Source organism: Hetaerina americana, unplaced genomic scaffold (assembly GCF_022747635.1).
Source record: "Hetaerina americana unplaced genomic scaffold, ioHetAmer1.1.p SCAF_10, whole genome shotgun sequence".
Lineage (NCBI taxonomy): Eukaryota > Metazoa > Arthropoda > Insecta > Odonata > Calopterygidae > Hetaerina > Hetaerina americana.
Window position 1 is genome coordinate 67,473,496 of NW_027286070.1, and position 24,133 is coordinate 67,497,628.

A 24,133-nucleotide genomic window follows, 5' to 3' on the forward strand; every position below is an offset into this window, starting at 1 on the left:
TTAAGAGCGTCGCAATTCCACATGCTTACATTTTTGGTGAAATAAGGTCCGAAAATGTCATAGTGAATCTGATTACGTCTATTACAGGGTTGAACAATCGAGTACCGGACAAGCCATCTAGGTGGTTACCATTAAATCGTTTAAAATGTGCTCCATAAGATTTATAAAAAAAATAGTTTTATCTGTTTATTGGCATCTATTTTGATTTCTATTATGTGCATACATGTTTAGATAAAACAAGAATCTGTAATCTGTAAGAAGGCTGTAATCAGCATGAAAACTGGCTCGAAAGTAGAATTATTGATTCAACTTCATTTACCCATTTCTCTTTAAAAAAAATAATAATTCAATGAATAGCAAAACTCTATGGAACGTGTATCTTGAAATATTTTAACCACTTTGAAGGCATGGTTAAACTACTCTGAAGGCATAAAATGCATTGGCAATTTTGTTGGAACATTCAAGGTGAATACCAGTCGTAGCAAGTAACTGGGCGTCTGATTTTCTACAAGTCTATACAAATGTTCCCAGTCTTGGAGATGGATGAAATAAATTGAAAAGCGTCTCTTTCTCAAAGCATTAAGAGGCAACAGCATTCAATTATCTTAAGTCTTAATGTTTACTGCCATATCAGGTAGCACTGGTACTTGTTGACTGGTCACCAAAAAGATTCAATGCGGTTCACCTTGTAATCAAATGAAACAGGTCGGTCGAGGTAATATTTTAGTTTCGGTGGCTCACTTCCACTCAGAACTCTTCCCACCACCGGAAGTGTAAATAAATCGCCCGTTGAATTGGTAATTTTTTTTGGAATTTTTTCTGGTCTGCATACATTTTACTAAGTTAAGTCATAAGATCTTAAGTTTCTTAACTCCTTAAATTATCGTCAATTTTTTTCCCAGTTCATGGACTTACGCAACGGTCCTTTGATAAAGGGAAGAAGTGTAGAGTTAATATAGTTTCCACTCGCCTGAGATTTTAACGATACTAAACTCGTTTCCAACTACCGGAGCTCACCCATTAAATGGCTGACGGTTCTTCCTTTTCCCAAATCAAAATTTGAAGCTCCTAAGTATCCTTAGATTTTAACCAAGACGCTACATTTCCTGAGATTCTAAATTCTTTCCGCTTAAATTACAAGTATCAATAATAACTCCGCTGCATTTTTTTGCAAACTGTTACGGCAAAAATTTACCGTCCTGGTGATGTTTCCAAGAAATTTTCTTTAAAAAATTCCAAGTTGCGTCCGGCATCAAGCATCGGCCAATCGCGCAATTCCATGCGATATGCTGTAGACATTAATGTAATGAAGTTGACTTTCGATTCATGGCGTAGAGTCAGCATTTTAATTTTGGTTGCAGGAAAAATATCATGGTGTTATCTGAAAATGAAACCGGACGATCCATCCTGGCCGAATCACTGCTTGAATATGGATAGAATTATAACATCAGCCGCGGAAAGTGTTTCATTATGTCTAGCAGATACTGCACCCAAGTCGGTATTTAACCGTTCCATTTGTTTCCAAGTATCATCACAAATAACTGTGTTCGCCCGACATTATTTCAGTGAATGTTTATGTGAGATGCTTTTAGTGGGACATAACATGATAGGCAGCCATTTTTGCCATTTATTCATTGAATAATATTTAGTACTCTCCTAATCTCTTTCACGCGATGATATTCTCCGATTAACCCGGAATATCTCTCATATTAAAACCAAAGAGAATATACATATCTCGTCCGGAAGAAATATGTATGGGGCATGGTTTGATTACTGGGGGTATTGGGGGGACATTGATTGTCCTCAGTGGATGCATGTTAACTCGACGCGTTTATGAATTTTCGGTCATTTCACCCTACGCCGCCGTGCTGTCCTTGAGTACGTGCTCACCATCACATTCTGAATGGGGCAAAATTAATATTTTCGTATTCACCAGGGATGCGCGATAAAATATGAGGAGTGGCGACCGTCCACCCTTCGGCTTCTCACGTGAAAACATAATTATTCCTGGGGTCGTGCCCGATTCATAGTAGTATTGGCATGGTGGTTTGTCGAGGGAGTATTTTTTCACGGGTAGCCAGCCGGAGGGCATTGCTGAGCAACGGCTGGCGAGGTTGATGTTTGAGTGCGCCTGTTCCTGAAATGAGTGAGTGAGTTGGGGGCGGAAACGGAGGAGTAGTTCGTTCTTGCGCCCTCCCGAAAGGAAGCCCTTGTGCTCTTTCGGGGCTTTGCTGAGGCTTCCCTCCTCTCAGTCGAAAGGCGGTGGACGGGGTCCGGCTATGCATTTGAATGCGCGAATGCGAGAGAAATCACGGTGCGACGCGCCGGAATTCAGAGCCGGAGGGCCAAGTAGTCGATGATCGGTCAAATATTTGCTCGCTCACTCTTCGCGTACTCGAGACCCCAATCTAGTGTGGCCTTTTGAGGTACTAAAGACCACAATGTAATGCGGACGAGTCAGGCCTGGACACTAAATTTCCTTTCTTTATTACATGGTACCCTGCAAGCCGCCATTGGGTGTGTGGCAGGGGGTGATTACATGGAGGGACTACTTTTGACCCAACCCCCCCCTAGCTCGGTCGGACAACCAATTCTGATCCCTTAGCGTTCGTGGGAGAAATGAAATCTTAAATCTAACTTTTCTGCACTTGATCTCTCTAATTTTATTGACATGATCTCTCCTACCGTAGTACGATGGGGGTAATAATACATTTACAACGTCACTTCTAAAGAGATGTTCTTCCAATTTATGCAAGAGATATGATCTGCATTAATTCAACCTTCACCCCGTTAGTGATTTCTAACCTAGATCCTCATAATTTTCTACTCAGTTTATCATAAAAACATTTTACAAATCTAGGTTCTCTACGCTGCGCGCGATCTGATTCGGATATCAATCCAACTTCATTATGGAGACCTTTGAAGCAATTTCAAGGAGCCAATTCGTTCATGTAAAGGTTAAAATGCAGCTGGTCATCACAAGCAGTAGTCTTTGTTTGAGCAACTATCATTTTCTGAGTTGGTTTTGGTTTGTTTTCCGTCAACGAATATCAAGTTTATTAATTAAAAACTATTCCATTCCATTGCTAAAAAATACTCCACTAGTTAAAAGGCCGAAATTCGTGGTTCTTATAATTATTGTTAATGTTATTCAATAGATTTTAAGAAATATTAATCGATCAATTGGTGACGAAAGTTTTGAGGAAACAGGTTCTTTTCTGTATTTACGGTCTTTTGTCGGAGGGCAATAGGATTCCTTATGTAAGTTTGTGCGTTATTCATTTTCCTTCTCGTTGCAGTTTTGCAAGCAACAAACGTGCTGCGGGGATAGAATTATTCCCTCCTTGTCGTCTGCGTTAAACTAATACTATTTGTATACAACTGGAAGTTTAAGTGCTTCCATTGGTTTCAAGCTCAGGATTTCCAATAATTGTGTGACGCTTTCTACTCATTTGCGACGATTTTCACCACAGCGGAGATATTTTTTCAGTTTTTTACGCATTATTTGGTAGTCTACCGCTTACGTTTGTTGGTCACACGAGCCAACCGCCACTACATTTCTTAACCGCACATAGCAAAACTCAACCTGATATCCGACCCTAAAATAAACCATCCTCCAATTCCACATCCCTGCTTCCTCCCCTCATTCCATCCAAGATGCCGCCTTCCCCTCCCTCACTTGCCCAAAGTTCTCCCCTCTATTACGGTCTTCAGCATTCTATCACCAATCAAAATTCTCTTCCTCCATCTTTTTCCTGTTTCATATGGATTGCTCCGGATAACCCTCTCTCACCATTCCTAGTATTTCTTCGTTTGTCTACGATCCGTATATTTTACCTTTTCTATCCTTCTCCACATCCATATTTCAAAAGCGTCCAAATCTACGCCCATCGTCTTGTTTTAACGGCTATATTCATTCGCTTCTCTTTTTTAACCTTTTCTTTGCCTCCTTTCTTAACGCTGTATTTTACTTATATCCCTACTGCTGTCATAGTCAAAAATACTTTCAAGACACGTAGACTTTTCCACCATTACTAGTTTTTGCTCTCATATATTGAAGTTTAACGTAGCTTTCCTCTTTCTCGAAAACCTCCTCACCATGGTCTTGTTCACATTGATTCTCATCCAATATCTATCGTACTGACTTTTCAATGCGTTCAGCAATACATGGTTGTCTAGCAAATCAAATGTTGATCATCGACATAGCTAATTGATTTTGTAAAGTGCCCACCGACTTTCATTCCTTGCTTCTTCCCTTGTCTCTTTCATCATTTCCTCCATATATGCGTCGAAATAAAGGTTGGTAATGACACCGCTGTCTTACTTTTCGTAACTCAGCCCATCCCGACTCTCCCTCCATCGACATCGACTCTCTTTTCGTGTTTCAACTCAGAAATTAGATCCTCCTGCTGCGGGTCTCGATGCGTGTTAAATGAGGTCTTCGCAGAAAACGTTCTCAAACTGGCATCCTCCTTGCCTCTTCAGTCGAGTATTTCCAAGTTATTCTTTTGATGAAGCCAACTTTTAATACAGCTCTCCAGAAGTTTCTAATGTGCTTTCCTAAATTTAGCCACAGTGTAATTCCGAAGTATTTCATTATATCCCAGGTGTTTCTTGTAGTTTTTTTAGATTCTAGTAAAATAATTTGTGCTAAATTATGAGGGAAAATTTTTTGCTATCACAAGGGTTTTACATACCTAGTATCAAGGCTGTATTTCACTTAGATGTATATTCGAAGACTTCTCTTACGTAATATTTCTATTTAGGTCTCTAATTATGAGAAAAACAAATCTGCACTTTTCCACAGGTTTATTGGTAACGTACAGAAGTATCATCAGGTCTTGCACCCGAAGATAGTTCTGTGAAACGAAACGCGTTGTACGTTACTAACAAACCTTAGGAAAAGTGCAATTTTTTTTCAAAATGACGTACTTCCACTACATCTCGCCTGAAACTGTTGAATGTATTAGGTCTCTAAGAGAACTAATACATTTATATATTTTAATGTTTCCAGGCAGCTCTTTTTTTTACTTAATTTTTCTCCTTATACTAAGGTAGAGGATTAATAGTTCAGTAAAAAAAATCCATTCTAATTTAATTCCATAGGATACACATTCCTCGATAAACTCATTCAGAGCTCCATGTTAGTAAACTGCCCATGTCAGAGAACTATTTGTGGTCTTCTAGTATTATACCGTAATTATCTGGCATCAGTCGCGGTGATGGTGTCAATTTTACCACGAAATTTCGAATTCCAAGTTCTTGTCTGCGGTACTTTACAACCGCGGCCTGAAATTTCAGAATGGAACATTACAACTCCTTTAGGGTGACCACACATTACGGAAGGAGGAAAGAAGATTGATATATATTTATCTTTTCCCGAGTGAAGTAAAAATATAATGTGAACAAATTATTGGGTCCGAATAAAACCTATTTTGGGGCTGTATTTTAATGAAAAATTGCCTTAAATCAGGAATGAATCCTAACTATGCATGGTATATTAAGGCTATCTACGAAATTAAATTACCTCCATACTAAAAAAAGGATAACTTTGTCGAACTAAACTGTCAAAAACTCAGAGACGACCCAATGTATTTTGGCTGTTGAAAATTTTGGCCATTGGTTTCCCCTTTTCAATTAGGCATTAGTGTTACGTAATAAAGCCATGATTATTCTGATTTGAATCTGGTCTAATGAAAAAATTCCTATACCTTATCCGAATGGAATGTTTCATATTCATATTTCCAGAAGTAGCCAACTGAGATGGAATTTTTTATTGATTCACCGAAAATATGACTTCCGGTTTGCCATTGGGTTTAATATGTGAGATGAATGACAACTCTTTGCGAATGGTGCCCATTCACATCACGCACTCACCTCGACTAGCATGTTTCCCTATGTAACCAACATATACGATTTTGTAAATTAAAATTGGCATTTTTTTTCGCGAGATCAATCTAGATTAGGAAACCATCACTCAAGACGTTCGCATGTCCATGCATTTTAAGTGACCTTGAAAAGTCAAATTTGCGGAAACTGACGGCAACGACCTTGAATCTTGACACGTCGGTTGCCATGAGGATCCTTGAAAGACTCGCACGTTTCTACTCAGCCAAACTGTGTTTTATATAACTGCATTAGCCCGGGAACACTACCTCGCCTTGGCTCGGCATGAGAGGGAGGCGGGGACATCATACGCATGTATTGACAGCTGGATTACACTTGCGCTGGGGTTTCGACAGCTAGCGATTTAAAGGCCAGCGACCCTCCTTATGCACACAGCAGTCTTGTTAGAGAGTTATTTTTGGGGGAAAACATGGTGCAATTACTATTCATTTTTCAAGCTACGTTACAAGTGACGATTAATTTCAATGCCAAGTCTCTTCGAGCGATGCGGTGACTGATGAAGCGAGGATCAGTCCATCACAATAATCACTGATTCACTCATACCTCGGGGGAAAATGTACCATGAAGATGAGGAACTAAAATCAAAATTATCAACTCAATGCAACAATTTCAGAGTGTAAAAATCATTCGCCTTGACTGGGATTAGCGGATGACTCCGTTAAAAGTTACTGTTGCGGCATCTCCCGCAGTTTCTTTGGAATTTATCAACTCAAATTCATGAGTAATTTTGCGACACCGCAATGTGATATGCATGATAAATTTATCGAACAGGTATAATATAAATCAAAGCACCAACTTCAAAATAAGCCGAAACTTGATACTTAACCTTTCGTTGCACAATTAGCTTGTCTATCAAAAGCTTTCCAACATTTTATGACTTTTAAACTGGTTTTCCCATGGATTTTTTTTAACTCCTCTATAAATCACCTTGGGAAACTTGTTTGGAGAATGCAAGCACATGTGTAATTCATGGATCTACTTCAATCAGCATGTGGAGTGGGTGTATCCATTCCTATATCGGAGGTGAAATATGTTTAGAATGCCCAGGGATAAAACAGAATATTCTTTAAACACAACACTGCATTCTGTATTATTATTACGTATTATGTATCTGTATTATGATTAGCAAAATTACGTACAGTGTACGTACATTTTGCTAATCTATTATTATTAGGTAGTTTACCAGTTACGGTAGGTTTTAGATGGACAAAGCTACCAAAACAACAACCCTATCCTAATGCTGCCACTTCCTCGTTTACCTAAAGCCTCCCCTCTGTCACAGCTTTCAACAACCCTCTACCGATCCGTATGCTTTCCATCCATTTTTCATTTCTTCTTATGAATTCTTCCAACAATCTCCTCTCCTCGCCCACCATACCAAGTACTTCCTCATTTGTTTTCCTTTCGGTCCACTTCACCTTCTCCATCCTTCCTTACGTTCACATTTCAAAAACCTCTGATCTATTTCCATCCTCCTGCTTCAGTGACCAATGTTTCCGCGTCTTACATAACCACGCTTCATATCAAAGTTTTATCGATTCCCTCCTCCTTGTGAAAGCATCTTTGCCTAGTGCAATGCTTCTTCTAACGTCCCTATTACTTTTACCATGCTGTTCCAAAACACCTCCGAGATACATAAACTGTTCTACCTGCTCTAGTTTTTGCCCTCCTATTTTAATGTTTAGCTTAGCCTTTTTCTTTCTAGAAAATCGCATAACCTTTGTTTTATTAATATTGATTCTCATCCCATACCTGTCGCACTGAATTTCCGATTCACTCAGAAATGCTTGCAACCCCTTGGCTGACTGACAAACTAAAGCTTGGTCATCAGCGAACCTAACTGATTTTACGAATTCCCCATTCACTTTCATTCCTGCCTCCAGCTCTTCCCATGCCTCTTTAATTATTTCCTCTACATACAGGTTGAACAGCAACGGTGATAATGGGCAACCTTGCCTCACACCTCTTCCTAACACTGCCCATCCGGACTCCCCGTTCCCCACTCGCACTTGAGCAGTCTGAGACATGTACAGGTTGCGGATTAGCCTCTTATCCCTCCTATCTATTCCTATTTTCTGCAAAACACTCATTAGTTTTTCCCAATTCACTCTATCAAACGCTTTTTCTAAATCTACGAAACAGGCAAATACCTCCTGGTTGTGTTCTATATTCCTCTCGATTAATAATCTCATTACTGCAATGGCATCACGCGTACCTCTCCCCATCCTAAACCCAAAGTGATCATCCCCTAAGTAATCATTTGTCCTACTCTCTAGCCTTTGTTGATGATCCTGAGAACCACTTTAGTGTACCCAACGAAGAAAATACAAAAATATATTTTTTTTCAACATAATCAATGCTTATCTGTCGATGAACGAAAAATTCGAGATAGTATTCCAAACAAAATGCAAAAGGAGAAACTACAATAATGGCAAATAGATAGTGTAAGCGCACGAAATTATTAATTTATCAAGTACATACAAATAGTATTTTAGAATTAATACTGTTCTTGACGGCATACTTATAAATATGGCCAAATATGTGAAAATGTAGCCCAAAGCTATATCTGAAGATGTTACGCTGTAACAAATCCTAGGTCGTAACAAAAAAAGTTCTATTTGGGAAAACAGAGTCTTCTTTCATTTTATCCTGAAGATATATTTATCCTACTTGTTATACGAGGTTGGTCCCAGAAGTAACCGGCCTGACAAAGAAAACACAAAAATTTTGAAAATAATTTCATTATTTTTCAACATAATTCTTATTTCAGCTCTACACACTTTTCCCTACGATTTTCAATAAGTTTGAAACCCTTTTTATAATAATGCCTGTCTTGATCCTCAAAATAGCCATTAACTGCCGACATCACTTCTTCACGCTTGGAAAATCTTTGACCAACGAGCCATTTTTTCAAGTTTGCGAACAGAAAATAATCCGAGAAGGCTAAATCTGGCGACTAGGGTGCATGAGGTAGCAATTAAAACTTGAATTAATGAATTTTGGCAATTGCAATGACGGATTTGTGAGCTAGTACATTGTCTTCACGAAATATCACTTTCTTCTTAGCCAAATGAGGACGCTTTTGCTTGATTTCTTCGCTCAAATGTTGCAATAAGTTTGCAAGATAGTCAATGAATATTACAGTTCAAAACATTTTTCATTCACTGCATCACTTCAGTCTTTTCTCTGTTGAGATAATACATAATACCGAATTTGTAATACATAATACCGAATGCACTGACCCTATTATGCTATCTTGAAGTGTATGATATTGTTTGGGTTTAGGTGCATAAATTTAGTTGACCAAAACTGAATATAAGGAAAATAAAATCACAGAGAAAGAACGATTAGGTTTAAAAACAGTCTGGATTTGTTTCACCAATGTTCCCTAGTTAGTTTTATGGGTGACAGCCCTGAGGAAGTGCCAACTGCAAAGATCATGTCCTACCTTTAAGAAAATCCAATTTTGACACTTATGTAACAGGGAAACCTTGAGCTCATGGTCACAAAAATTGGCCGACTTCATTCCATGAGGCCTGGCCATCACTTCCAGATTTTGTTGCCCTCTCTGAATAAGGTAGGAAATTCGATCAGAATTATGAACAAACAATATTTATTCCAATGTAATTCAGCCTGTAATATATTTATATTAAACTGGAAATTTTCAAAAACATGGTTCTTAAGTGGGTATACAATATACTCAAGCTCTGCTGGTTCATGTCCTGGTTTTATGGTATGGAAATAGGTCATATGACCCCTTCACATGACCCAGTAAATGATTTTCCAAAGCTTTCATATTTTTTAGTATGTCCCTTTCATAACTTGAAAATAAATCTGAAAAGCATTCTTCGTTGACTGTTGAGAATATTAAATACATGACCTTACCATTACCATAAACTCAGTAATCAACCTGAAGATTGGTTTGGTAGGTGATGGTAGAGTTCACCCAGTACTAAGCCCGACGGCATGTGAAATTCACACATCAGGGTAGGGGGGCCAGGTCCTTTTCCTGTGCCAGTGATGGTTTCCCAGGAAGATCTGGTACCCAAAAAATCACCTGGCTTGGGTGGAGCTGCAGGTGCCCAGAGACTTGCCCAGGAATCAAACTCTGGACCCTCCAGTCAGTAGTCCAATGCTCTATCCCTGGACTACTATGACCCACATTAAATACATATCAGCATTTTTTCATTTTAAATTATGTTCTACCTTACTATGGTCGAGTACATATGTGCTATTGTTATTTCACCTGCAATTTCTAGCAATATTCAATCATAAACTTGCATCTTATGTACCAGCTCCCAGTCTAGTTCTCCTGAGCAAGGCCCTTCCCAGACTTTCCAATTATTTATTACTCTGTCTTCATGCATAGGATATCTGTATATTATGTAGGTAAGGCAAATAGTGGGAGGGAGGTTTCTTCCACCAATAATGGCTATGATAATTGGAGTTATGATTGATTTGGAAAAATCCACTTCAGTAAAATATACAATTTCCCATTCTCTAGTTGAAGCACACTTAGGAATATTTATGGGGAGACCCACTGCTCTATTCACATTGTGGGATTCTTTCATTGACTATTTAAGATGTAAAAACATTTTACATGTGAAGAAGACTGATGGATGCCTCCTTAATGAAATAATTGGAGATTATGGGACTTCTCCTGGATACCATTTAAGAACCTGCATAACATTTTTACAATTCATATTCCACAATTTAAATTTGAAAAAATGATGAATTTCAAATGTTAACAGCATATTGAAGCAGATCCAAGCTGTCTACAGTCTTTCAAAAGTATGCAATGCGATGCAATAAGTGAAAAGTGGTGATTTGCTAAAAATTTACAAATATTCAGGTTCCTTGCTTGAGATTTGGTAGGGTTAGGAAATAGGAATCCTATTTGATTTTAGATATGTTCCTGTAGAAAAGTAAACAGTGAAAAGTGAAATGCAAATGTGTCACATTGTGTAAGGTGGTTTTACCTAGCTACTATGCCTGCTCAAAACAACATGTAAAATCATCAGCTTCCATTTCTTGGACTTGGGCTGCATTGGTCAGCCTTTGACAGAAAGCAATTTCATCCCCATTCCATGTCCTAGTGAGCATATATCCAGCCTCCCTATTGAAATTATCTGGTTTCACCATTACTTCAATCGTTTCCATGATGACTCTGCAGAAGTATTTATGCTTCCATCCTAGAGAATTTCAATAGGGAGGATGGGTATGCACTTGCCAGGACCCTGAAGGGATTTGACTAATCTGAGGGTACAAACGCCTTATCAACTAACTATTAATATGGACCAAAATCCTGTTACTGCCATGTTGAACTGAAGTCGCTTCCTGGAATGTTGGTGAAACTGCTGTATACCAAATGCTGCTAATGCAGCCGGATTCCTGGAGATGGAAGTGGATAATACAACATATTGGAGAAGCCTTCAAACCTATAGGATATAAAATTCTGTAGAATATCAATGAGCAAAGCAAACAAGGAAATCAATGAGCAAAGCTGCCACCAAAATTAATATTTAAGCAAACTCATTTAGAATTTTATCCATTTATGGAATTTTTTCTTGTTCTCTGAACCTCCACCCAGTTTTATTTATATATTTTTATGATGAATCTGTGAGAGCATGACAACAAATGTTTTCCTCTTGTACTCTTCCTTCTGCTAACACATATTTCTCTTAATCCACTTCAGAATCCACCTTCAATTTCATGTGTTCTTTGGTATGCTATTCCTTTACTCAATGAAAGGGAACCATTGAGTTTTACCCTTGATGTGATTTTAACTCTTTGTTTGTAATATCTTTTCTCATGATGGTGATTGGCTTTTCATTGTAGACATAGTAGTTTATGTGGTGTGTATAAAGTGTATGGACATGTAGTAGTAGGTACTATGTGGTGTGTATAAAGTATATTCTACCCACTCAAATTTTCAAGACTTATAGTATTATCCATCTTTAAGACTATATGTTTATAGATTGAGGAAATAAATGCAAATTCAAGTGATGACTCAGAATAGAGTTAACGTATATTTGACATGTGGGATGCATTATTGTTGTTTCACTCTCTGACTTTCTTCTCATTATTCAGGGCTGGAAAAAGCCTTAGTGCTTCATGCAAATCATCTCATCTAGAAGTTGGAACGAGGAGATTGAAGTGGTATGTTAAATATCCAATTGGTTAGTTTTTATATTTACTTAATTGTCAGATGACAAAATGACTTTTCATTTGTTTCAGGTTTTCTAGTCAGGCAAATACGAGAGTATTTGTTTGTAATAAATGAAAATGGCTACTGAAACAACACCACTAACCAGTGGTGATGAGAGCAGAACATATTTGTTCCTCTCCCAACGTCACCGCAACCGGAGAAATAAAATACGCCAATTCCAATGCTGTGTGTGTGCGGCTATGCTGTAAGTTTTTTGTTCTTAAACTTAATAATCCAATTATTTTCAGCCTTTTCAAAACTCTGATCATGAGATATGTTTGCTTTCTTTTTTTGTTAAAAATTTTAAACTACTTAGGAATATATAGATTTCATTGCAAGAATTATATTATGGAATGCATGAGATTTTCCTCTAATTCAATAAAAATAAAGGACTAGTAGCCTTTATTTACTGCTGCCTCCTTATTTCTGCTATATTCTTAGTCATAGATTTTGTTTAATGAATTAATTAAACCCAGAATGAGGAATAGGAGCATTGGGGCAGACCCCTTTCAGGTTTTGTTCCTCATTCGCTTCAGGATCCATTGCTGCATCAAATATTTTCAGACTAGTATGCTAAGTTAGACTGGAAATAGCTGATCAATACTTTCTGAATGAAGAAGTGATTTACCTAGAAAAACTGATAGATCATGGTGAACTAATTCATTGCTTTTTTGGCTCCATGGTTGACTTTTGTTGAACTTACATTATAAATAAATGTTCATATATCTCAGTATAATATTACAGCAAATCTCTTGGAGCATTCTCAGAATGTGTAACAGATACAGAACTTTGCATGACAATGTCCAAAACCACCTAAGATAATGGTGACCCCTTTTAGTTGTTCTAGTATCACTACAAATATTAGTTACTCTTTAGTGGCACAAAAAGGATAATATCAGAAACAAATACTCAAATGTAATTTTATCATGGAATATACTATTTTTATAAATAAATAAATATAAATCTATGAACATTTTCATCATGATTTATTCATTGAAATAGTATTTTCACATTTTTTTATTCTCCCCATAGTACCTCATGAGAAAATGTGGTCAAAAATATATTCCTTAATATCTTTATCTTCTCATGTAATTAAACCCTAGCAGAGTTAATTTGTGTACTATTCATTGCCCCTTTTCCATCTAAATAAATGAAATTAAAAATGGGCTCCTGGAGCAACAAGTTTTTATTTTGGATATGGTATGTTGATATAGAATAAATACTGGTTTTCTGATGTCAATATTTTGATAATATTTGGGCAGATGTTAAATTGAGTGAAATTCACCAGTTTTGGGACCTATAGCAAGCAATAATGATATAAACTCTTCTAGACTTTCCATATGAGGTATTTTGTGACTGATATTTGTAAGGTCAACTTAACCGTTGTCCTCAGAGCACCCCTCAATGCCCAAAGGATGATGACATAGTTAGTTTTCAATATGCCTGCAGTGAAATATGCTACCTGTTGAAAAACCCAAGAAGACACATCATGCACCCAGAGAAAACTAATATTGACCGTGTTAGGTATATCAATCAATGTTGACCACCATAGCCCATATTTTCATCAAAGTTATTCTTGTCTGCAAAATTATCCTTGCAACTGCATCATTTTGATCATGTTAACTGTGTCATTTATAGCTAAAAATCAACAATATAATTATTATGATCATTTTGCCAATAACTATGAACCTACAATATACTGGCCCATTAAAATTATCCATATCAAGTGTTGCTATAATGTCATATTGCTCAACCTAAACTTGTCCAGGCTATAAAAATAGCTGTTTAAGTCCAGGCTATAAAAATATTATGCCCAAAAATATTATTACCTTAATGACTGTGCTAAAAGATGCCTTTCATATAAATCTTTTCAATAAAATCTGACATTATTACATATGTATATGGGTGATTAGGTATGCTAATGGTATAACCATAAAAACAGTAATCAATCCTAAGGTCCGTTTGGTACGTAATGGTAGAAGTCACCCAGTACTAAGTCCTATATAGTGTGTGAGATTAACACATCAGGGTAAGGGTGCCTTTTCCGGTGCCGGTTATGGTTTCCCGGGGACATCTGGTACCTGAAAAATAAGACAGCTTGTGTGTAGCTAAGGGTGCCCAGAGAGACTTGCCTGGAAATCAAACCTGGGTCCTCCAGTCATTAGTCCAGCATAATTTTAAAATTTATTGCCAAATCTGAATGCATTTACGGTTTACTTAGTCAATCTAAGTTCACCTGACGAATTCTAAATAGCAAATATAATTGAGTAGAAGGAATAGAATGCATAAATAATTGAATGGAATGAAGGGTCAGGGTTAAAGAAAGGCAGGAATTAAAAAAATGGTTTTTAAATGGTATTGTGGCACATCAACAAACTACTCATCCAGATGACTACTATTAATGATGATAATATGAATCCTTTAATTTCATGATTTCTACAAAATCAGAGGAATTTTTGTAACAGCAATGGTGATTACTGTGTCCTACTCCATGAACCACGATCCAGACGATGATTTAGATAGCAATGAAACAGACACTAACACACAAGTACTGCTACCTGCTCCTGTAAATACCGCAGCACTAAAAACTCTACTAAGTCTGCAATGGCCTCGTCCAGGTAAGTGCTTTCAAGTGTTGGAAAAAGTTTGGCTATCCTTCCACCATACTATTTATTTCAGTTATACATGATTTGGTAGTGTCAATGCATTAATTTACACATTCACCCAATTGCAATAATTGTGGAGGTTATACCCATGTGTTTTAACGGTAAGAGTGATCAGCAGTTGTTTTTAAAATTATATCAGCAGAATTGGTTGATTCATGGATAACCTATTTATTTTAACTGTTCTGTGCTCTATGTTGTATTATATTCTTAGTACCTATTCAATTTTTCATAAATAAATACGCTTCCACAACAGCATACGGGCATTTATTGCATGTATTGATTTTGTGTTAGGACCCTTCGGAATGTATGCACAGGATGCTGAGGAAGTTCATATAAGAAATTGATTTTTAAAGAATAGATAGTGGCATAATTTTAAAAGAACTGTTATCACTTATTTCCAGAAGCTTTTATTCCAATTGTTTTTACTTGGTCTGTCAATAGATTTCCCACCGCCAGATTGGCCGGCACCAATCCCAACAGATGCTCAAATAGCTGAAGCAATAGAGGCAGGTGAAATGAGTCTGAAGAATAAAGATGATTTAGAAGCAAGAGCAGCCATGAAGAGTGATGACCCCGCATCCCCTGGTATTCTCAAATTGGGAACTCCAAGTTACATCCACCAGGAAGCTATAAAGACTTCTCCTTTGGCAACAAAGGCTGCACGCGTGGGATACATAATTGAAAAGGCAACTGAACAGCTCATGAAGTTAGTATTTTTTCACACGTATTTTTAAGACCATAAACATCTATTGCACGTATGCACATGCAGCCAACGCATGTATTCACATGATCGATCACATAACCGATGCGTCTATGTATATGATCTGCTGCTGAGATCAATATGCAGTCAAATAGCATTACCATATGTGCAGATAGATAGATAAAGGTCTTTACTTGAGCAAAATTGAGGCCATAAGATCTCCAATATAAAAATATCTCCTAATGATGACATTTACATACAGATTTATCATATTGATGTGGTGATAGCAATAATTACAAGAAGCATTGCACCAAAATACTGCCAGCATTTCCATCCACCAGTTTTTGCATATCTATCATCATTAACCACATTAATAACATTCACCACCAATAATAGCAAGATGCCATTTCACTAACCTAACTTTAAAGTAGAACTGAAATTTTCAAGTTTACTGTATACATGTACTGTTTTTAAAATTAAACAAGTTTTGGAATTTCATTTGTTTTGGTTTTGGGAGTTTCATTTTGAAAAGCATCCAGAGGCAAAAATGACAAGTCTCCATTTATAATAGTTCCTCCCTTAACACTTGCAAATTTTGTACTGAATCATTGAATAATTTCTCATACAAAAATCAAAACTTGGTTTGATCTTCCCTCTTTCACTCTCCTATTAGTTCCTCTCTACGTATGTGTTCATAGTTTCTCACTGTTTGTGCCACTTGTGCCTTTCAATATATGTTTCATACACATGTTTTGTCCTTCCTCTGTATTTCTTACAGCTTACTTTCCTTTCCATAATACTGCATCATTGTAGCTTGCATCAAAAATGACTGATGAGTTTATCATTTTCCCTTCTCTGATGAATCTCTCTGGGCAAACTCTTTCTATAATGTCTTTGTCATGTAAAGGTTAAGGATGTTCAGGTTTAAGGTTATGTAAAGGTTAAGGATATGAGTGCATACTCATGCCAAAAAAATAGATGATTTTTTGTAATTTTGCAGGGGGAAGTCACCAAAGCACTCAGTGGGAAAAGGCCCCGAAGTAAATCCATATTGGATTCCCACTGGGATGGTGTGCAAAGCCAAGGGTCCTACAGGTGGAATAAATGGTTCATTTCCTGCATGTCCACCTTTGCGATATCGTACAATGGATGGAACTTGCAACAACTTGGTGCATCCTGATTGGGGTGTAGCCATGAGACCACTTCGTAGGGTACTTCCTCCTGACTATAGTGATGGTAAGGATATGAGCATTGATCTCCCTATTTTGACCAAATTTGGTATCTCTTGATAAGGCACTAATATGCAAACACCTTTGAGAAATGATAGAGATATTTCCATGATCCTGCATTTCATTTTCCTTATTAAAATGCAAACATATGCACTAACTTATGAGTGCTGGATGCACTTAAGAATGGGTCAAATGTTGGAGTTTTATAATTGTGTTCTGTTCATGTTTTGTCACATCTTACCTCACAGCTTGCTTGAAGTTTGCAAAAATGTAGTTTTCTGAAGCAAGTATTACAATGGGAACGTCCAAATTCAATTATGGCTTGTACATTTTAAACAATTGGTGGACATTTAGATTAAGTGAACCAAATTTAGTATCTCTTTTTACATAACAAATGGAATTAATTTCAGTAAAGCAGAGTGAATATCTACTAAATAAATGCAACTATTTAAAATTATCATACATTCAAGTACCATATGCTGTATTCAGCAAGAAATAATATTATTCTATATCTCATAAAATGTGCAATGAAGCCTCTTTCTGTTTAGGTCTACAAAATTTCTTAATTGTAGTAGGACTGATTGAAAAAATGAATTGCCAGAATTTATACATTCACTCAAAAGTTTTCAAAGATCTCACACTGCTACCGGCAGGTTTTCCATGCATCATTAGCCTTCTGGAAGGCAGCACCCGGAATGCTGCTAAGTTCCCTCGTCACGGCCTGTTGTAACGCTTCACCCGAGCCGTGGTGAAGCATTGCAAATGGCCATGCATTCATGCATCCTACCATTCAGCACATATTTGAGGCAGGGGAAGAGGTAGATCCACTTGTGAGTTTCCTTTTGTTCGTCCGAGAGCACTCACGGTACCAACTTCTCCCAAACCTTTCTCATGCCCATGTTTTTGGTCACAAGTTGATGCACATCACTTTTAAGAATACCAAATTCATCAGAAACCATGCAAACCTTAATCTGCCATGACTGTCCAACGAAGCCTTCCCTCTTGCAAGATTTTCATCACTCTTTGTGGTCGAAGGGAATCTTGCGAACGTTTGGAATCTTAAATATCTTTTCTACCCTAACGAAACCACTTGTGCCACTCAAAAGCACCCAATATACCCATAGCATTATACCATTACACCATAAGCTGCTCTGAGCATGTAAGGAATCTCTCTCCTGGTTTTGTCCAGTTTTATGTCAAATTTGATGGTGTAGCACTGTTCCAATAGCCAGTTTGTGATGAAACGCAACAAGATCACGTCATAGAGGTTTCGATCAACACTCCATGAAGGGTGGGAGCCAACTTCCACCAACCTGCAGCCTTTCCTGAGACTCCCCTCCCTCGAACCCAGCTAGAAAAACTGCCATCCGTCCGTCTGTCCATCCAGGGAAAAATAAGTCTTACTACTTGCAGGACAGATCTTGTACAGATTTGGTAAACTGTCAATAAATAACAGTGGTGGAAAGCTTAGATGCCTACCTTTTTTTATAAATCAAACAATCACAAAGGTCAATTTCAATAATGCAAATAAAGGTTGATTATGTTTTATCAAATTTCACATTTATGGTGTGCTCTTTATATAACGTTTATGATAATTTCTATAATGATTATTAATTAATCCATTGCAATTTTAAATTACCTATTTAAAAAAAACAGCCTCATTTTCCTGAAGTTAAGCTCTCATTTATTGTGAATGCAAGAAAAATATGTTTCCCCCCATTCATATTTAAATTAAGTATAATTGCATGTCTAAGTATTACCATTGTGTTTTTTAAAGTTACACTTGAATTAATACCAGCATAATTTGTGGGGGAAATAAGCCATGTATTTTATTTAAATAGGATTATTACACATTCAAATGAAATCTTGTTATATATCGACATTATAATGCATCATTATAAGTAATCAGCAATGAGGGGTTTACAAGATTAGAGAGGAGAAAATGCAATACTTGTCCTCCATGGGGTTGTATGTATCAAAGCCCTAGCTTATCCTGATTTTGCCTAATCCATACTACCCTTACCTCCTACTGTCCAGGTTGGAAGTATATAATGTTATTTATGTTATGCTGCAGCAAATCATACTCCCTCCTTTTATGACATTTATTCCATGGTACACATTTAATAATTTTGAGAATACCTAGAGTTTATTGATACTAATTTTGAAAAAGTAAAGAAAGCATATTATTCAACTATATTTTGTTTCTACTCTTACTCGTCATTTGTATTTTATTTTTGAGAAATGATTGTTTACTCATGTAATTTATGCCCTTTGTAAGTGCTACTTTCCCTTTGCTAAATGGTCTGTGAGAATAAGTTGATTTTCTTTTCAGTGCTTTTATGACTGTGCAAGTCTTTGTTATCCATCATCCCCTCTGGGAAATTCAATGTAGGAATGAAATACCCTTAAAATACATTTAACACAAAAATTATCTGATAATTAAAAAAAATAATTAATGTCCCTCAGTTTCCTTATAACTTATTTGGAATGATGAGAATTTATTGCACGAAATACATTTTGTCACTATATATACCTGTATGCAAATTCAAGCATGGCTTCAAGGGCTCTGTGAATTTGTAAGTTGTATGTGTGTGTGTGTGTGTGTGTGTGTGTACATACATGTAGGTACATACACACACACTAATTTATTTTACATATTAACTGGTAAGGAGTTGTCAATTTTGAACTTTGATTTTATAGGTATTTCTTCACCTCGAGTGGCCAAAGATGGGAGTGGATTGCCATCAGCAAGAGATGTGAGCCTCACTGTCCACCGTCCAATATACCGTAATGATCCACATTTCACTGTTATGCTCGCAGTTTGGGGACAGTTCTTTGACCATGACATAACTGCAACTGCTCTTAGTAAAAGTATGCATTACTTAGTACTGTCAATAAGTTAAAACTAGGGTTATTGTTGTACAAATTAATTTTTTATATAAATACTCTGCTAATGAATTGTGGAATCTTCATAATACTCTGAGCTTGATAATTAATTTAAATAATATTTCAGGTAATGACGGAGCAGCCATTTCTTGTTGCACATCAGATGGTATGATGGCTACAGAAAATGTCAACCCTGCTTGTTATCCAGTGGTACTTTCACCGGAGGATCCTTATTATGCAGATTATGGGATAACTTGTATGAATTTTGTAAGATCTGCTCCAGCTCCCATTTGCAACTTAGGTTAGTGCCAAAATTCCATTTTCAAATTTTCAAAACCTGTAAAATAACAGTTAAAGCTCCTATGTTGTCCAGTCATCATTAAAATATTAGACAACCCTGTGCGCTTATGAAATGAGAATGAGGTGCAAATCACCTGCAGATATGAATTCCTTTATCAGGGTCTCAAATGAGCAAACATTAATAATTCAGCTAATTTAATAGAATTCTACAATTAGAATAATTTGGTAATAAAACACAAAAGAGACAAAAGTTATACCCATGACAATAGTGCTAACGTCAGAGTGTTCCATGATATCCTGTGATGGCATTTACATGAAGAATAAGATAGTTATTATCAAGCGATTTTAATAGGTAATAAATAAAATCATTCTAGGCAGATTTAGTAGATCTATTGGTTTTAAAACTATGTTTACCCATGTCAAGAACATTGTTGCCTTGAGGAAAGTCAAGCAACAAATTGTAAAAATTATTTTGAAAACCTTTTTAAATAGGTTAATATGACTGAATTGGTTTATAACTAAGAGTAAGTAAATTCAAAGGCTTCCTTTGATAGTTGAAGGCAGTGTTCAACTCAAACTAATTCCAATAAGACATTCATTTAATTCATTTATTGGGGGAGTGGCATATTGGTTCTTATCTCTCTCCTGCTTCAGGTATCCCTTTAGTTTTGATATCCATCAAATTACAATAGCTTATTTTAAGTGGGAATTGTTCAAAGGAAAAGTTCAGGAGTAGGATTTAGTACCATTTAACTAGAAGCTGTGCAGCTCAACCTTTGGTTCAGGCTCACTTGTCACTTCCATAACTTTTTCCATAGCCTTGATCTGATTGTAGACTTTTTAAAAAACTTATCATTCGTTGCCCACACTTAGATGTTTTGCTCAAATGGTGGGCATTAATAAAATAATGACTTTGTTCAATGTTCATTAAAATTTGATTCCATTAGTGACATCTTTTGATAGGAATTTTAACAAATTTTGGAGTAGAATCCATCCTTTAAATAAGTATTTAATCGCTGACACTACCCATGTTCATTGATGTATCCATTTTATCATTATTTATTTTTGTAGGGTCAAGAGAACAGCTTAATCAGATAACAAGTTTTATTGATGGCTCTGTGATATATGGCTCATCTGATGAGCAGGCAAAGCACCTTCGTTCTCCAAGTAAGAAAGGAGAGCTGGCAATGATGATTACTCCAGATGGCCGTGAGCTTCTCCCTGCCTCATTGGACCCAAGGGATGGATGCAACCAACCTGATATGAATGCTGATGGAAAATACTGTTTCAAATCTGGTAATATTGCCAATCAGTTGAATGACTGGATTTCTTAGACTGTAAAATTCTCTTGTCAGTGGTAAAAACAAGTTTTTCTTGGAATACAATATTCTCTCATATTCTTATTGCTGGTTGAAAACCATAGCTTTGTACAATAATCAATGTAGTACATGGATCACTTGTTGAAAGCTTATGAACCATAAAATAATTGGTAAAGCTAGGCCCTCAACAATGAGCTAGTTTAATTCTGATTAAATTTGGCTTTATCAGATTCTCAAAATTTTCTCTTTACTCTGAAAATGCGGCATCTGATTATCTAGTAGATAGAGTGGCTTGAGCAGTTCCCTCCCTTTCCATCCACTCATATTCCTTCCCATTTCTCTTCATTGATAAAATTTGTTGTCTCAGGCGTAACTTTGTGGAATTTGCATAACATATTGAAATGTAATGAAATAATTGACTTTGTAATTCCACACACTTTTGTGTGTGGAATTCCACATAAAAGTGTGTGGAATTACAAAGTCAATTATTTCATTACATTTCAACTCTTCATTGATGTTTAGCAGCCAGCAGCCACCTGCTGGGAAAAACTGTGAATGTGTCTTATAGGGTATACTGACCACAGATATCATAAGTGAGTGCAAATATTGCAAGTTGGTAGTTGAGGAGAACACAAGCTGGTTCCTTTGATGTTTTTTAATCTGTCTTGGCTCAGATAATTTGGGTTCAATTATAGAATGTCTTTTCAGTGCTCATCTATCTTCCTATATACCCATAGCTATACGTATACTGTAGTGATGTGTTGATTGTTATTATTATGTTTTAACAAAGTATTAATTAAAAAGCTTACAATTTAGACCTGAAATACAATTTTATGATAGTAGCAAGGTAAAGCAAATGTATGAAATACATGTATTTGGAATATCTTACAAAGTTGTTTCCAAATTATGGTAAATACAAAATAAATAGTAATTATTATTTTTCAGAGATAATTAATTACTTTTAGAGCTCATAAAATAATTCTGGCTGCTTACAGCTCTCAAGTCAGACAATGCACTCTGAAAAATGGTCTGAGGGAGAAAGTGTTGTAACCTATTCTGGGCATTACTAAGCTACTTCGTAAACTTAGGAGCTTAATGTACCCAAATTCTGAATGTCTCTAAATGAATTTTTCTCAGTGTCATTGAATATGGAGAGAAATATTTTGTACCAAGAGTAAATAAGAGCCTTGTTATTCTCCACATTAACATATATTCAACAGATTCTCATCTTCATTGGGTGTTAATACTTCATAGCATTTACACACCTGAAAGTCATCTCATTCAGAAAAAAATAGGGATGGGAAAATTAAGCATGCAAACACAGTGAAAAGTAATAAGCCCAGGTATTACATTAAGAGATGAGGAGATATCCCAAGATATTCTGTCATTACAGTAATTGATTTACACTGCTCAGGTTGACTATTGTTGTTTTATATTACTGTTTCTGTTGCCTATTAAAATATGCAGTAGTAATATAACAATTTCAATGCAGTGTTGACCACTAATTTCAATTTGCACTTTGGTAATAAGTGGCTCCTTTACTATCAATCCATTTTGAGTAAAATAGAAACAGGTCCATTATAATTTTCCCCCAATTGAATGTTGCTCACTGATTCCACCAATCTGTGTTTCCTGTGCATATGGGGTACTCATATTGTAGTCATTTGCTTTGATTCCAGCCATGTTAAATTGCCAGAAATACCCATCTGTAATTCCAATTCATTACAGATGGGACATAGCCTAATAGGAAGCATAAGCATAAGTATGTGTGTAGGAATTGTGATTCCTAATTACTAATATTTTCTCTCTGTGTTGCAGGGGATAGCCGAGCTAATGAAAATTTGCATTTAACCACATTGCATCTCCTAATGGCTCGTGAACACAATCGAATAGTGAGAGCTCTTTCAAAAATGAATCCTACTTGGAGTGATGAGCGATTGTATCAGGAGGGACGACACATTGTGTCTGCCCAGATGCAGCACATCACTTATAATGAATTTCTCCCTGTTGTACTTGGTAAGTGACCATATTGTAAGGCACTTTTTCAGTATTATATTGTTGTGAAGATAACCACATTTTGAAAATGAACACCAATAAAATATGGGGCGTATTTTAATAATGTCCTTTTTGATACCTCATGGTCTCAAAGGCAGTCAATTCATAATAGACCCTGAATTGATGTATTGCAGTGCCAAAGCCTTGAATTTGTCTGTAGTACATGCTTGGTGATTCATTTTGTACAGTACTCTAATAATAATCTTAAAATGTAAATGATGATTGTAGGATGCTGTTAAATGATTTTTTATTGTGTATTAACTGTGTGAACTGATAATCTGAATCTAGGACAATCAATGATGACTCGACTTAAACTAGCCCCTCTAGAGGAAGGATATTTTAAGGGTTATGATCCAGAAGTCAATGCGGCCGTTGCCAACAATTTTGCTACAGCTGCATTTAGATTTGCGCACACACTACTGCCTGTGAGTACTTAAAATATACTAAAATATACCTGCTGAACTCTGAAGCACTTACTTCTACTGCATGTACTTTTTATTTGTCCATATATACTACATTGACTTCAGCTCGTTTAGCAATGAAGGCATACAAAAATCAAATTGGCCATATTTATAAAGAAACATGCCAATACAAAAATTATCACCATATGGAATGTTGATTTGATAAAACTTTTGATTTTACTACTCCGTGAAATATTGTCATTATTATTTATATTTGTCATTATTGCTGTGAGGGGAATTGCTTTGTTTTTAGTGATATCCCAATTTAGAAAATAATGGAAGGATTATAAATACATTGAAATCACAAGCAAGTTGCACTTGATGATATATACTATTTTTATCCCAAAGGTGTGCACTAAATATCTGTTTTAGGTAAAATTTAAATTTGAAGCTGTCTTTTGC

The 24,133-nt window shown here is 36.4% G+C and overlaps 1 protein-coding gene across 2 annotated transcripts in view; it reads left to right on the plus strand.

Annotated features, from left to right (window-relative positions):
- LOC139700198 (uncharacterized) overlaps positions 1-24,133 on the plus strand; it is a 56,283-nt gene that overhangs the window by 14,972 nt on the left and 17,178 nt on the right. For both annotated transcript variants that reach the window (XM_071598787.1, XM_071598788.1), the window contains exons 2-11: positions 11,998-12,066; positions 12,145-12,320; positions 14,564-14,733; positions 15,223-15,487; positions 16,482-16,717; positions 19,411-19,581; positions 19,724-19,897; positions 20,968-21,192; positions 23,034-23,231; positions 23,559-23,695. In XM_071598787.1, the coding sequence (XP_071454888.1) occupies positions 12,187-12,320; positions 14,564-14,733; positions 15,223-15,487; positions 16,482-16,717; positions 19,411-19,581; positions 19,724-19,897; positions 20,968-21,192; positions 23,034-23,231; positions 23,559-23,695 (1,710 nt within the window). In that variant the 5' untranslated portion in view covers positions 11,998-12,066; positions 12,145-12,186. The remainder of the gene's footprint in view (positions 1-11,997; positions 12,067-12,144; positions 12,321-14,563; positions 14,734-15,222; positions 15,488-16,481; positions 16,718-19,410; positions 19,582-19,723; positions 19,898-20,967; positions 21,193-23,033; positions 23,232-23,558; positions 23,696-24,133) is intronic.